At 34.8% G+C, this 16851-nt stretch overlaps 1 protein-coding gene across 1 annotated transcript in view; it reads left to right on the top strand.

Moving 5' to 3' along the window:
* The window catches only part of LOC149530418 (sec23/sec24 transport family protein), an 86626-nt gene extending 71789 nt beyond the window's left edge, over positions 1–14837 (top strand). The window contains exons 10-14 of the mRNA XM_089811915.1: positions 10605–10703; positions 10867–10990; positions 11957–12231; positions 12695–12909; positions 14120–14837. Of these exons, the coding sequence (XP_089668041.1) occupies positions 10605–10703; positions 10867–10990; positions 11957–12231; positions 12695–12909; positions 14120–14331 (925 nt within the window). The 3' untranslated portion in view covers positions 14332–14837. The remainder of the gene's footprint in view (positions 1–10604; positions 10704–10866; positions 10991–11956; positions 12232–12694; positions 12910–14119) is intronic.
* Positions 14838–16851: the final 2014 nt, after the last annotated feature.

Here is a 16851-nt window from a genome sequence, read left to right as displayed (position 1 = left end):
AAATAAGGACAGCATGGGTGGGGCATTCTCACCAAGAATGTAGGTGTTTGAAGCAAATGAAGACTAGAGTGAATGTCCAAGCCTTTAAATAGATGTCTAAATAAATGAATGATTATAAAGGAGCATGTATTCATGATACTTCTAAATGAGAGCAACTAGATAATAAGCAGTGAGAAATGCTACCGTATATTCCAACACATGAGTAATGTTTTTCACATGTAAAATACCTTAGGCAATGATACCATGCATAATGAAACAATACTGCTATAGTGAAATGGTGACAAGAGGTGAGAATGACTGCTATAACACGAAGAAATTTGATGCTATAACTAGTAGAGCAGTATTTACCAAGATAGTGTACGAAAGTGTTGACATTCGGTGGCTAAGGATTGCTAGAAGATGATAGTCAAAGAAGTAAAATGATTAAATCCAATGATAAAAAATGCAAGAATGTTAAATTATTATGTTACGTTGAAGCAGTGATGCATTCCAATAGAGATGAATATTGTTATCAACACCTATAGGAAGTGAGATGATTTTGTTAAGAAAAGTCTCGGAATGAAGATAGGTTCATAATAATGGCAATAATATATATATCATAGTAACGAGAATGACGACGATTCATGTGATTCGGCGATTCGATTCAAGCCAAACGATTTGTTGTGAATTGGTGAATCGAATCAGCGTTAAAGGGTTTATGAAATAAGTTACTAAATTTCAAAGGTTTTTAAATTTGCTGATTCGATACCAATTCATGGCCCATTCATGATTCGATTCGGCTTTGCCAATTCTGATCCGATTCCAATTCTCGTTACTTTGATATATATATATATATATATATATATATCATACAGCAAGCACAATACATGTATGTGGTGTCACACGATGATCTTTACTGTGCAGTGATAAAGGTTTGCAAATGTTTTCATTTCATAGAATAGTTCCATAGAATCAAACAATATAAATCAGGCACCTAAATAGGAGCAAATCGAAGATGTGAATAATCATTCGAATTGCAAAATGGAAGCATGAATTACTACAGCAGAACACTGAAGTATTGAAAGATCATGATGCACCAAAAACATAACAGAGATTTGTTTGCCTGTGCTTGGAATCCTGTTAGGAGTTCTGAAGTTCAATTTGTATGTACTAAGAGACAAGACCGACAGAGTGAGGACAGAGTGAATGAACCCATGGAAAGTTCTACAGCCGGAAGATGCCTTCATTTAATGGAGAAGCCCAATACAATATGCTCAATGATGGAGACTTTTGCACCTGTGTCTCATAGGGCCATCTGAAGTAGGAGATTTATGTTACTTATCACCAGTCATTATCAAGCGATTTATATCTGATGTTACTTTGTATTTGTTGCAGGTTTCCAATAAGTATGATGAGAAAGAGTCGTTGCCAATGGTATGATACATGTCTAAAGCATGGAGAAAATATGCCATGAACCGCTTGCATATGCCGGCAAATGTTTTGTTGAAGAGCTTGGTGTTCCACGAAATCTTTCAGTTGTTTCTCACCAACGATGATGGAGACTTAGATGAAGAATCACCATGGAAGCATAGTACTGTCAGCATTCTAGAGTTTCACCCGTGAATGCATTGGCAAAACAAAGAGAGTGTTATGTGAATCACCAAATGTTGAAGCGAATTAGGACATGCCCCATCTTTGAATGAATGCATTTGTTGACAGAGATTTTCTGATGAAAAATGTGCCGGATCATTCCAACTCAAAGAGTATAATAGAGTATTTTCAGCAGTAGTTGCGGTATTTGTATGAAAGTGGCTGCTTGATGATAAAATCACAGACTTGTAAGAGGCACGATGGAGAAGGAATTTTATGCAAACAAATCAAGCATATGAATCAAAATCAAGACCATGAATGTAAGAAAATGCACCGTGTCTTCCTCGCACAATACCATTGCTGCACTCATGAACCAAGAAGGTTTGAAATTTTGCAATAATGGTGTCTATTCGCATCACCCAGAATGAACAAATACGACATCCATACTATAAGATGCATCACTACTGTTTTTATTATCGCATGAGGAAACCGACACTCCTAAGATATAAGATTGCTTATTATACCTATTTGATAAGTCTTGAAGTACATGTGGGATTATAATTTAGTTTTTAAAGATGTAAGGTTTGTAATTCTAAGATTACTAGGCAGTTCCAATTATGAGAGAGATTAAGTGCCCGAATGGATGTGTCCATTGACTCATGCACCTTTTCATGGCTTACAAATATGTGATACAAATGAAGAGTGAAGGGACAGATATATACAATTCCTACAATTTTTCTGCATACAAAGACTATATACACTCTCTTCATATATATTATTTTTTCATTGGTAAACACTGAATGTTGAACAAAGCTTGTGGATATTGGATCCTTACGTAAATTTTCATATATGTGACTTTGGGACTTGATTGCAGTGGATTGATCATCAATAATGAGTGTCTTTATTGTATTTCCATCTCTACCATTACTAGTAAGAAATATTTATTTTATTTATTTGAAAAAAGCTTTAGAGTCAAAAAAATATTATATAGTTTTGTCCTTTATCAACATTTTAAAAATTCTGTAAACAATTCAAATATCAAACAAGTGGATTGGATCATTTATAGCATTTTAAACTCGATTATCATAGATTTGGTGAAATATTTAATTGTTTCCGTATTTGTGTCTAGTTTGTCTCCATTTCTTAGGAGTTAAAGCAAAATCTAGACTAGTTAAAAATTGCATAAATATAATTGATCCGTCGCATCTTGATAATTAAATTGTTTATAGTTTAAGTGCATAGATTTTTATAAAGTTGTACATTATAAACTTATAATAATGACTCTATTGCCCTTTTAATTCTAGCATTGGTCTTTGTATTACTTGAGATTCACGATCTATACATTGGCAATTATTTCATATCTTTCCTTTGAAAATTAGTATATTCATCTATTCTAACAAGTCACAAGCATTCTTATTTTAAAAGCATTCCATTCCCAAGTAATCAATTTTATTATTATTTTCAGAACAGACAAGTTTGAAGTATTTACTATTTACATTCTGAAGTTATCATTGAAGTTGTGAAATTAATATAATTTCAGCACTTTTCACAATTTTGTACAAGTTGAAAGTTTTTCTAAATTTCTTTCCATTTCGAAGGACTTTCAATTAAATTTATAATCGAGTTATCTGCTACAAACATCCTTGGATTTTAGCTATTTGTCTAGGATTAGGTGCACCCGCCTTGGTTTTGTAGAGCTTGAAGCGTAGGGGATTTAGATCATATTAATCAATCCTGTCACGTTGGCCTTTTACTGTTTGGAAATCCCAGCATCGAGTTGGCAAGACTCGTAGGATTTCAATCTGTGGTTTTGGGAACCAATAGGGATGACTTGTAAACATCCTTGAAACCGCCCTTGTTTTCGAAACTTGGGGCTTAGGACTAGAAACCTGTCCTCAGGTAACGTTGGTTATTCTATTGGTCGTCCAGATTGTTTCGCATGTTTTACAGTGTCGTACAAAATCCTCTTTCTCATTGTCTGTGAACTTGGGTAACTTGTGCTTCTGTGTCATTATAAGTCTTCTGGTTATAGGTAATGTTGGTATCCTCGAGCTTGGTGACCTTGAATTGGAAGTATTTTGGGCTTGGTAGATTGCTTTGATTCCTGTGCCCCTTTATCCCTCATGGATGCATCAATATCCCTTGCACCTCTACCCTTTGCCTCTTCTCCCTCCTTCCTTCTGGTTTCCTTTTCTTTTTCTCATGGGGCGAGAGTTAAGTTCCCAATACAACTTCTTGTTTCCTCAATGAAATCTTCCTCTCTATTCACCCTATTGTGTTCCTCATCTCCAAACTCTTCATAACAATGTTGCCTACCAAACCCCTCTCGGTGTTCGCCACCTACGACCTTGCCTCCACTGAACACCTCTTTCGATAGTCCCTCTGCGAGTTTCCTCAACCTTTTCCTTCATTTTGCTTGTTGTTACAATAGTGCTTTTTGGAAGGCTCCCACCCGTCTATGAGTTTTGTTCGCTTTTTATCTTTATTTAATTGGTTTGGCATAAATTCGGTCTATGTATGCAAAAGAAAACAACACATGATATAATCAATAACACTTTATTAATTCATTATTTGTGTATAATGCATGTCACCACGCGGGCATATTATAACACTCTTGTGTTCTCTTTTATTTGTATTCCTCTCTGGGAATTGAGTTCATGTTTCACTTTCGACTAGTCTCATCTCTTCCTTCTTCCTTCCTTCGGCGATGGTAATCTTGTAAGATTTATTGCCTTTGGTTCTCCTAGTTGACCTCCTTTTGATGGTTTTGAAGGGCAAGGAATGTTTGAGCCAATAGTCGAGGTAGATGGCACATCAACCAATCCACTGTCAGACTCACTCTCAGGGCACTCCACACGATACTCTCTGATACTTCCTCTCGTGTGGCCGCCAAACTATTTTAGGTCCTTTTGCCCTTATTAGAATATTTGGTTGGGGTTAGGAGGGGGAGCACATTTTGAAACTAAAACAACCTACAACAAATTGTAATATTACATTTTCATGATACCTCTAGGACTTGTTTACTGGTCAGGTCATCATGATTGAACTACTACAGTTAATGCATGATATCATCAAAGAAATGGTGTCTTGGGCTTTGTCCTTATAAATTAATAGGGAGAAATAAGAACATTTTCATTTTTACCAGTCTCAGTTACCCATTCATCACTGTTATAAGATGTAAATCTTGGAAGAGATTTTAATTTTCTTTTTAACAAGTGTCATTGATAGAGAAAATGCTTTTCACGTGCTACCTAAATACTATATACCATTTATTTGTGTTTTAATGTCCCTCTCATTTACGACCATGTATATTGAAAGGATGCGCTTCTTCCATGTACAATTTGGTATATTGGTTTGTATAAAGAAAAAGAAGCCTGCTGGAAATCCATCTTCATTTACAAGTTGTAATCATGTCCACATTATACACCAATAACATATTTTTTGTGCGAAATAATGTAAGTACTTTTTGAGAAGCAATAATAATAATTGAATACCTCCATCAATACAAGCCCTTGTTTGTTTAGATTTGTGATCAATACAAGATGTTGTAAGAAGAAATTGATAGCTTGTAATATGAATATCAATTACAAGATTAGATATCCATAGGTTTAGCAAAGAAGAAAGATCTCAAGTTTGATGTTTCTTCTTTAAGAAGCTCAACTTAGAAGGCTAGTAAAACATAAAGTCCTTGAAGAAAAGTGTCTTTTGTGTTTCAATGGAAAGTGTGTTGTCAAAACTCATCATGGATATAATACTTGTTAGTTTTCCTATTGATAAATCTCCATCTCTGTGTGTCTTGGAAGCAGTAAAACCTAACAAACATTGTATTGGTCTTGTTGTGTAGGTGTTTGTTAAAATATACTAGAATTTTCCAAATATATCAAATTTATATATAGATATTCTTAGACACTTGAAATTGACACCTTGGCAAGTCAATCAAATTTGACTTTCACTACAACCCATCAAGACCAAACATATTGTAATTTTTGGATGTTGCCGACATACCTTGACTGATTATTTTGGTCTACATTCTTCTTTATCATACTGTCAATAGACATTCTAAAAAACCTTGCTTTGTCAAAGATTTGCTTACCGCACCGTTGAGGCATATGCATTTTGGGTTGGATAGATCACTCAAAATGAAAAACTTAGGCTTGCCAATTGTCCAAATCCTATTGGAGAGTCCAGTTCACTATTCGAGATGATAGCTTGTCTAGTATTAAGGTGGATATTTTTGTTGATTTAGTTGATAATATACATTACACACATTGTTGAGCATTGATACAAAATATTGCTGGGCCTGTTTACTAATGATGTAGATGTTGTAAATCTAAGTGATGATGAACTTAACATTGTAGGGTCTGTTAATACTTGTACTTTTGAGCAATAAACTACTAAGAGAATTGTGTAGATGTACTCAATTCCCATAGGGGATGATCATGTGTTAGTACCTGCGATTTCCAAATTTGATTGAGATATTGATAATGAGCATGTTGAGATTGCTAGATATATAGTGAGGATGAGGCTATGGATAATGCCTCTTTTTGATTATGCTTTAATTGAGTTCTAAGTCTAAAACTTGCAATGATTGCTTACAAATTTCCCCCTTAAAATTGATAGCCTGAAAGGACAGCCTAATGGAGATCCATGGTGAAAACCTAGGCTGGTATCATTGAGTTGTTCATCTCTATACATGAGTTTGTATAAGTCGTTTTCTTTCTTAGGGACCTTTACAACTGCTTTCCACTCTTGTTGTAGGGAGCATCAGATTTCAGGTGAGCATTGTACATGAGACTTCTCATATTACCCATTGAAGATTTGTCATTGTAGCATATAGCAAATCACAACATATTGCCTCTCATCACAATAGCACCTCAATAAGTAATGTCCATTTTAGCATTTGAAGATCTGAGACTGCATGCTACATTGAGCTTTTTGCTGACCATGCATGAAGCAAGATCATTATACACCTTGGTCCTTAATTGTTTTCAACATATTTTTTCTTGCCACAGGATCAATTTTTTATATGTCAACGCACATCTTCATTTGGGAGCATTGTGGACAATAAGTTGTTCCCATTTTCAGTTTGATAGAAAGGCAGGTCATTGAGTGCATTCTAAACTTTGTGGACAAGAATTTGTTCACATTTTCAGCTTGATAGAAAGTCAGGTCATTGAGTGCATTCTATTCTAAGCATTTTGATGACTGTGCTTGGAGTGTGATCATCATATGCCTTCATTTTCAACATTGTTTTTCTTGCCACAGGAGCAAATGTTTCAGCATAATTTTTCTTGCCATAGGAGGAAATTTTTGTGTGGACATATGTTTTCATCCAAAACAATAGCCATTGGTTCATATTTTCAGCTTGACATAGAGCCAAGTCATTTGATGCATGTGTCAGCACTCTTTTGGGTTACTTATGGGTGCAATCACCTTGGGTTGTCTAGTTTTTAGGCCACATGGCGAAGCTGCAACACAGATTTACATTATTCATCGGTGCAATTGACTTGCATTCACCAGTTCTTGCTCTCTGGACATAGTCATGACAAAAGTTGAATATTCATAGCATTGTGGACAATTGATTTGACTTGAGAAATTAAACTCAAGTCATTGGCAAGTGAAATCTTGGTTTTTGAAATTTATAAACTATATAAGAGAATGAGCTATCAAACAGGCAAAACCTTATATAGAAGAGTAGAGCTTGATATCAATCAATTGAGATGCCATAAACAAGTGGACCAATGCACAACACAAACTTTGCTTTTGCCACTACCTAGCAGATTAAAGTGGGATTTAACAATTTTCTACATAGCCCTAGTTTTAGTAGGATAATATTCAATATTTTTAAATATTTTCTAGATACAGTAGAAGTAGAGTAGTCATCTAGAAGATGAATTGAATACTTGTTCATCTTGATAAATATAGCAATCTATATGAAATGGAATTCGAGTTTCATTGGATACTTGCTTAATATTTTGTTCATTTGATTTTGTTATGCTTTCATGTATATTTCATTCCCAGACCTAAATGTGGATGAGGGTTCCTAAGTGTTCTTTCCCTATTATTTTACTTTGTTATGGAAATAATTACCAAAATGCTACACAGACAAATTGCCATTCCAACAATATGTATGGTTTTACCTAGTGTTTCTCTAAGCATTGTTTGTTCTTTCAGAAGTGCTGAAAACAGAGATCCAAAATATCACAAATGTGTTTGAGACACAAAAATGAAGGGGTCACATAAATATTGCCACCCCAGATTAAAATTGCAAGATGTGTTTCCAAACAAACAATCTTTGGTATATATGAGACATTTGTGCAATTTGTTATTTTCTTTCCTTGTTTCGTAAGATCTAAGTTGCCGAATTGGGAATGGGAACGTGTATGGGTATGTGGGCACTAAATGCTGGCATGACAGATTTTTTTTGAGGGGAATTGGGTATGTTTTCACTTTTCAGTACGTTCACACACACACACACAGATCTTCATGCACACGTACACGTGTATATGCACAGACACATGCACACATGCCCATGCACACACGTGCATGTACACACACACACACACATGCACGCATGCACACACGCCGCTAAAATATAGAATTAAGTTTAGAATGTCATATACCAACAATACATATGCTAAACAAAACCATTGCAAATTTCAATTTTTGAAACATATCATTGTAATTTACGTTCAGGTTTCTGTATCAAAATGATCAAGCCAGAATCTCATGACACACGTGCACATTTGCATGCAAATGCACATGCACACATACACACGCATGCGCGTGCACACACACACACACACAAAATATAGAGTCAAGTTTAGAATGTCATATACCAACGCATATGCTAAACACAACTATTGCAAGTTTCAAATGTTGAAACATATCTTTCTGATTTAAATTCATGTTTCTGTATCAAAAAGATTAAGCCAGAATCTCATGATAGATAAGTTCAGAGTTCACTAATCAACAGTCTAGATCTTAGAAGTATCTAAAAGATCAAACTAGAACTTCTAAACATTTCGGCATTTAAAAACACAAATCGCAGATGTGTACCCACAGGAGATTCATTTCAGAATTTGATTCCGTTACACTTCGTAGCCATAATTGCCTGGAAATGTTCCACAATTCAGCAACTTAGCTTAAGATCTATATCATTTCTACAGACTTAATCTGGTGTTGGGACGATTCTGTGTTTGAAAGAGTGTAGCAGTACCTTTATATAACTCTTATATGAAGATTAAAGTAACATTGTTTACTGTTAAGCTGATTACGTTGGAATGCGACTTCTAGGAGTCATTTAGAGACATAAAGAAACTTGATTTGAAGTTTTCAAATGTCTGGAAACATATCATTATATTTCTCCAAGATGTGGAAGCATTTTTGTGCGGGAGTCGAGTATTAGGAGGTTTGGTTACAAGTTTGATATATATGATATACCATAGTTGGAAAACTCTCACTGGGCAAAAACTTGCCAACCCCCGCTCGCCCCACCCCCCCCCCAAAAAAAAACCTCTGGGAAAAATTGATCTAGTTCTAAAAAAAAAGTTGTGAACCTAAAAAATAGCTTAAATTTAATTAGAAGTACATTTTTTTACAAAATTCAATGAGAAGATGCATTCAATGAGGTTAATTAATGAGAACACAAAAGAAACAAGCAGAGTTTAGATATATATAAAAACAAGCTGGGTACAAAATTGGATTCTCACGAAGAATGCTGATGGCATGAAGAAAACTAGTACATAGTTCCTATAAAACTAGAAGTAAATTTATCATTGTAGTTAGTTTCTATAAAACTAGAAGTAAATACATCATAGTAAATAGTTTCGTTAAAGCTAGAAGTAAATACATCATAGCAAAATAGTATGAGCATGAGTTTGAGCAATTTTGGCCTGCGTCTTGGGTGTGAGCAAGTGGTTGAGCTAATTGTATCAGGATTCAAGAATAGAATTGAAACCAAGTGATTCGTGAGAGAAAGAGTTAGAATCATTAGAAAACCATTGTTCTAGCTTCAATTTGACCTCAAATAGCTAGGACAGTTTGTGGGAGATAACACTGCGTAAGGCATGTTGAATCCTGAAATTTGCTAAGCTTGGAATTTTTTGAAAACTCCCAAAATCTAGAATCCTTTTTTAACTCTTATGAAGCTGAGACCTATCTCAAACATTTTGACAGTATTTACAAATATAAGTATAAAAATGCTTATACTTAAATGTTATATTTGTATAAATCCTCCTGCCCTTGAGCTGCAAAATGACTAAACAATGCTTTAAGTGCAAACTGGTATTAGAAAATGACATTTTGGGTGTTTGTCCTCTAATTGCATGCATGGACGAGAGTTTTCACAAAACTTGCGGAGTTTCTCACAAAAACTTGGCGGCAATTAAACTGCCATTTTTGGTCAGATACTCGGCAATTTTTTCGCTAGCCGAGTCACAAGTAAACCCGGGAAAAACTCGGTGATTAGAGGAAACTCGCTGATTTTTTGACGATTATGCCAACTATGTGAGATACCATTATTCTGTCACTCAACTTGATTGTGATTACTTAGTGTTGGGTTGCCTGACGAGGCAAAGCTTAAGAAGTCTTCATCTGTGCTTTCTCTTTAATGTGTACCTCTTTGCCTTTCTACTAATTTAACTACCCTCAAGTTTTGTAATGTCTACATTGTCTAGTGAAGCCTGCAGTTTCTGCCTTTTAGCATGGCTGCATACAAAAAATCATAACAGTAATTGTAAACAGGAGAAAATATGAGAATAGGCCTATGCCAATTGTTTTTAGTTATTGGCTATAATAAAAGATTCGAGATATTTGTTATTTGTCAACAATTGCCCTGGTCATTCTATGTAAATGCCACTTTACTTAAATATTGTAACTAACTAAACCTACGGCTTCTCAATTTTTTTCCCTTAACAGTAGTCTACAGATTAGATTAATATGTTTGAAGTGAAAAGTTAAGGCATGTGATATGTATGCCTTTTGTATTTTTTCTTCTACCATTTTTTAACCCTTATTTGATGCTTGGTTTTCAGGAATTCTGATGCTCCCCCTGTTTTACAACTCGCTTTTCAATATAGTGTAGTTCTACCTCCTGAGGAAAATTTCAAGACAGGGTTGAGTGCACCAGACAGGTACGTGTAATAAAGAGTTGGTAACAAGGTGACTGCTATTGTAGCTGTACTATTTAGTTGGAGTGTTTCTTCAGTTGGTATCTCCTGTGCATGCTTACCACATTCGTACAAAGTACTGATTGTGTTTTACTTTTATATGAATTAACTCCTATATTCTATGCAGTTGTAGGTATTTGCTCAAACAGCGGTTGAGAATACGGACTGTACAGTTTGAAATAGCACAAAATATAAATGAGCTTTATGACAGTGCTAATGCAGAAGTTATTCTTTCTATTCTTGTTCACAAGGTAGAAATCTAAATTCCAGCAACTAGTGCTATTCAATATTTAGACATAATGAAGCTGTCAGGGATGAGTTTTATCAAACAATTTTTACATAGTAATATTGCTACCAGGATTCAACCGTGTAATTTTCGAGTCGAACTCATTTACCCATGTTTCATTAGTAGTGGTTCACAAGAGCCCATCTTTCATGAGAATGAATGGAACAGTTATCACTCATTGCATCTAGGTGATGCTCACATAGGTGAAGCATTGGGCTTCCTAGGAGGTCACCTCTATGAGCATCACTTGGATGTAATGAGCGCTAAGTGTTCCATTCATTCTCTTTGAGATATGAGTTCTTCTGAGCAACTACTCATCAAACATGGGTTGATGAGTTTGATTTGAAAATTACACAGTTGAATACTGATATCAATATCACAATTTGATTTGCTGTGGAAAATGTCCCCTATTTATCAAATTTTACATATAAAAAATACATTTGTCTTGTGTTTCATTTGACAGTTATATATAAAATATCTTGCTGGTATTTTCTTGCTGATGGGTTCTGGTTGACCCATTTAAGTAACCGCAATGTTAGTAGGAAAATTTCAAATTAAAAAATCTGTGCATCATTTGTACTCGTAGTTTTAGACTGCCTTTGTTGACCTGTTCTAGAACTATGCTCGACAGTCTGATTGTTGTTTTAATGCCATGATTCCATTCAACTAGATGTGAATGTGATAAGATGCTCAGAATGTGTGTTGACAAACATGGATGCATGCTGTTAGATCCACTTTGTTTTTCTCTTGTCAAAATAAGATCACTGGAACGTCTTCCATTTTTGTGCTTATTGTTTTATGAGGCTTTACTGTCTCTTAAGTATTGAATTAAATAAATCTGAGTTTTGCTGGTTTTTAACATTCTTTTAGGATTCTTTAATGAAGTGCACAACATGCTTGATTTGGCTTTCTCACCCGAGAGATTTCTTAGGTAATTGCAGCATCTTTGGAGCAAGGAGTCAAGGAGGGAAGACTGTTATTGCATGATTGGCTTGTTATTCTAACTGCTCAATATAACGATGCCTGCAATCTTGTGCAATTCGGAAAGCCCAGTACAGCTAGTCGGCTTGATGTTGCGTTTTCACATTGTCCACAATTGCAGTCCTTGCCAAGACTTGCATTTGCTCTTTTGAGGAGTCCTCTTCTCCGTCTACATGAGGAGGGTGTTCATCCAGACTATCGAATTTACCTTCAATGCCTTTTCAGGTAGTCAATTTGTATTATTGTTATTTTGATTCTTCTAAATCTTTGTTGACATTTTGAAGCTTGAACTCTACAGCAAGTTAGCTTGATGGTTGCATCCAACTGTACACCTGTGGCTCAGTTAAAGAGTTTGGTCTACTAGTTGTTGAAGAAATCCGAGTAAATAGTTGTCTTTAAAGGCTGAGATTGTCCTACATGTGTGAAGAGGGACGTGAAAGAAATCACTGATTTTATTTCACAGTATAGAAATGGCAGGGCTTGTTCCTTACTGAAGGAAAAGCTGATCTCATGTAGAATATGAACATGGCAATTAAAAATTGTTTCATTCACTTTATCCTTACAATCTTTTTCTTGTCTCCATGAGACTTAGTTTTCTACTCATCTTTGGTTAATATTTTTTATAATATTTATATTTAACGAATACTGGGTTATTGTGATGTATTTAACTTTAGCCGTTTGGATGCAGTGCCCTGGAGCCAAGCTCCCTTCTACGTGCTGTATATCCTGTGCTGTCTTCATATTCAACTCCAGACAAACAGGCATATCCTCGCCATTCTCTAAGCCGCGCTGCACTCATAACTAGTGGCAGTCCTATTTTCTTTCTTGACGCATTCACTGTTCTCATTGTTTATTATTCTTCAACAGCAGATCCTGCACTACCATTCCCCCCTCCACAGAACTGTAAGTAAATTCTCTCTATGAATTTATCAGCTTCTGAGAAAGATGTCAGAAGTTGGTCACTCGCTGTTGTGAGGTATTTAGTTTGGAAGAATGTCAAGTAAATCTGGAAAATAAACTTATTTTGATTTCTTGAGTTAATAATTTATTTGCAGTATGTGTTGTTATAGCTGCACATCTGTTGTGTATACTTTGTAGAGGTAATATCTTTTGTTTTGTAAATTCTTTGGGATAGAATAAAAAACTCTGTATCAATTTATCAGCATAGTGTAATAGATAAATATGATCAGCATAAGATGTGGTTGCTGTGACAAGCACGTGGTCTTCATCTCTGTACTGCCTAACAAGTGACTTGGACCTTTAGTTGAAAATTCACATACTACGGAATCCTCATTTATTATGAAAAAACACATTTGCAGGAGATAGTCATATATGGGTGCTTATCTTAGATTTTATCTGAAGTTCTCACCATCCCTTGGCTAGTTCTAGCTATCTAAATTAGCCATTGCTTCTGCCTTATTCTTTATACCTAGCCACAAGTGGCTGAAAACCTCAATAAGATGATGCCCATCATCTCTAAAGATTCACTCCCATGCTAATCCTGCAATTTCTTTGGCTGCTCATCAAAGAAAAACCTAACCCAATCCCTGTGGTCTCTTCCCAACTTCCTTGGGCTTTTTAAGACAATGCCAAACATACTATCAGGAATATCAAATATGCAAGAAAAAACCGAGTTATTATAAAACCTAATTTTTTTCTCTATAAATTGTGTATTAGAGAAAAAAAAAATTGAGATGTAAGCCTTCATATAAGTATTTATGGTCTTTATCTCCACTCAAAGATATGTATTATAATCAGTCTTCGTCTCCACTTGAAGATATGCATTAAAATCAGTGTGCAGATTTCTGTTATTTTCACTTATCGGTGCATTCAAAGATCCAATTGTATGTTAATTATCTAATACATCTTTCTAAAGTCTTCTCAATCTTATCTCACAATATAATGAGTTTTGGCTCAAATAGAAATACAGTTTGTAAATACATTCATATAGAAATTATTATCTACTGGTAGTAGAGGCTCTCAAAGCATGGCTGCTGACCAAGTCATAATCCAGCATGTGATTTTTTATGTATTATTGAGCAACATGCTTTGCATGTGTATTTTTATGTATCATTGAGCTAATACTTCGCTTCCCCTCAAAATTTTATGACAGGTCTTTTGCGAGGTACAATTAATAAGCTGAAACAGGAAAGAAGCATCACTCCGAAGCTTCTTTTGATTCGTAGCGGCCATGATAATGCTGAACCTTTTGAGCACTACCTCATTGAGGAGCAAGATGTTGATGGAACAGGATTGAACAATGGGATGGGCTTTGTTTCCTTTCTTGAACAAATTGGCCAAGACGTTGTGGAATATATGAAATGAACATGTAATTGCTAAATATTGATTTAATCTGTTGATCCAATTAATTTTTTTCCAACGAGTTCCAGTGGATTGAGAGGCATAAAATTTGACCTATTGAGAGCTTTAAGATTTTATCTAGGCATTAAATTTAATCACGGCAGTTTTGAATCTAGTTAAGGCAGTTGCTTCTGTATTTGAAGTCCAATGTGCTGAACCAGCAATCTAGCCCTGACGTATGTTTAACCGATCGTCTTGTTCGAGAAAAGGAGGTGGTGCTTAATAGTGACATTTAACAATTTATCAATAAACATACAGAGCTATGGATTGACAATGAAGTATAGTCAGAATTATAGCACAGCTATCAGTTACACTGAGGCTTTGAGTCACCAAAAATAAGATGTAGTCCAAATAAATGATCTACGATCTTAATTTGGCTGCTCTGTTATAAACTGGCTGCTTCATGCATGACAAGATTGTATCTCCACTTCCAAGTCCAGTTAAATTTAGTTTACTAGATATTCACCTAATATATGTGGTTCAATGTATTGTTAGATCTGGTCTTCTGGTCCAGCATTTTTGAGGACAAACAACTCATGATGATTTTGGGGTACTTAGTTTTTTGAGGTTTTAACCTTTTGTAATGAGTTAACCTAGTTCCACAGAATGAGTTGTTATTACATTTATACCAACAGAAACTTGATATAAGCTTTTTGTGAAGAGCATATAGTAGTGATTCAATCTATTAAACAAAAACTTCTTGAATAAGTCATGTCAGTTGTATGATAACATGAAGTTCGGAATCCAAGGTGTTGTACCATGCTATTCTGTAATTCTTTTACTTGGACAAGTACAAAAAAGATAAAGGATGTGATGATCATTCATTGTCTTGATTTCATTTTATATTTGGTGGAAATGTAAGGAGTTAATAAGTATCTCATAAATTCTCTTATGACAATTACAAAAATATAATTGGGATGAGCATGTTGGTTTTGTATATTTCCTATTTTTATTTCAACATCTATCTAAATACGCAAAGGATCTTGATGTGTTCCACAATGGCATCCCTCGTAGTCTTGCACAAAGGCTAAGTATATAAACCCCTGTATATGATAAATTGCAACAAGAAAAAAAGCTATGTTACCCCAAGTTTTTGGGACGAGGAGACGGGGATGGGGAAACGGGTTTTCGGGACGATTTTTTTTTGGCCGAAACTAGGGATGGTAGGGGACGTCTTTATATATATATATTTGATTTTTCAAATATATTCATCAATTCTACATTCATCACAACAACAGAGTTCAAAATTATCAATTTCATTCATCAAATAATGATTCATCAATGATCATAGAGCATAGCAAAAAGCATCTAATCGAATCATCGTAGAAAATTCTATATAGCATCATTTTCAGTCATCATTTAAGTACTTAAAATACCATTAGTACATAATGAAATGAATCAAATAAGGGAATGAAAAATATGAACTCTCAATAAAATGGAAACATTGAATAGATAAAGACTCAAACTTTAAAGTTTTAAACTTTTGAAGTATCAACTATAGTGTATCAATGATCATATAATATTATAATGTCAAGACAAAGCAATAGAACAAATAAAAAGATTTATTAATGCCCTACTTGTAGTTGTGGAAGAGTACAAAATGAATAGGGAGATGGGAAGATTAGCTATGAGGGCAGCCATAGTTGAAACTTAAAGTATTCCTATTGATGTTGAAGAAGAAGCAATACTTGATAACATAGTGGGCTCTCTTTGTGGCCCACAAATCCACTAAGTGCCTCTTCTTTTATTGCTTCTTCTTTCTATTAGAGTAACTAGTTCTTCACCACCAATATCAGGTAAAAACATTATTCTGTGCCCAAGAACACACTTGGAGCACAAACATAATTAGAGTTCACTGGATGGAACACAAAGGCGCATGAGAGAGTTGATATTGCATGCATAAATATTTTTTTATTTCAACAATATCCCAATGAGTGTGGCCGAGTCTTTATTGGTTGAATTTGGTGACCGCGATGACATTTTCAAGAAAGGGTTGCATAGCCCCTTCTCACAAGGATTTGAGTGTAAGTTTAGTAATAGATTCCATTTGAGTTCATTCTTATATTTTAATTGTTATTTCTTGTTTATTAAATCAAAATTGTGTACTAAGACTTGATTTCACTTTGATTTTGTAAGTTGCTTGTAAATGTGCCTGATAGGTTAAGATCAGTGGTGGAAGAACAAAAAAAGTGGAGGAAATAAGGTTGCACCATTCTATCTGATGGGTGGACAAATGGGAAGAATATAATCATTATTAAATTTTTAGTTGCTTGCAAAGATGTAGTATTTTGGAAATCGATTGATCCCTCCAATAAGGCGAAAGATGCACAACATTGATGTTAAAGATGGAGAATGTTGTTCTCGAGGCAGGAGTAGAGAATGTGGTGCAAATCGTCACAAATACTTTAATTTTTATGTTGCATATAATTATTTAAATATTAATAAGTGATATTATTTAATTTAGCTTTCATGTAAAATATGAAA

The sequence above is a fragment of the Cupressus sempervirens genome, chromosome 11, assembly GCF_028749045.1.
Source record: "Cupressus sempervirens isolate cs-2001-9-10 chromosome 11, ASM2874904v1, whole genome shotgun sequence".
Classification (NCBI taxonomy): domain Eukaryota; kingdom Viridiplantae; phylum Streptophyta; class Pinopsida; order Cupressales; family Cupressaceae; genus Cupressus; species Cupressus sempervirens.
This window is presented reverse-complemented; position numbering and strand designations above follow the sequence as displayed.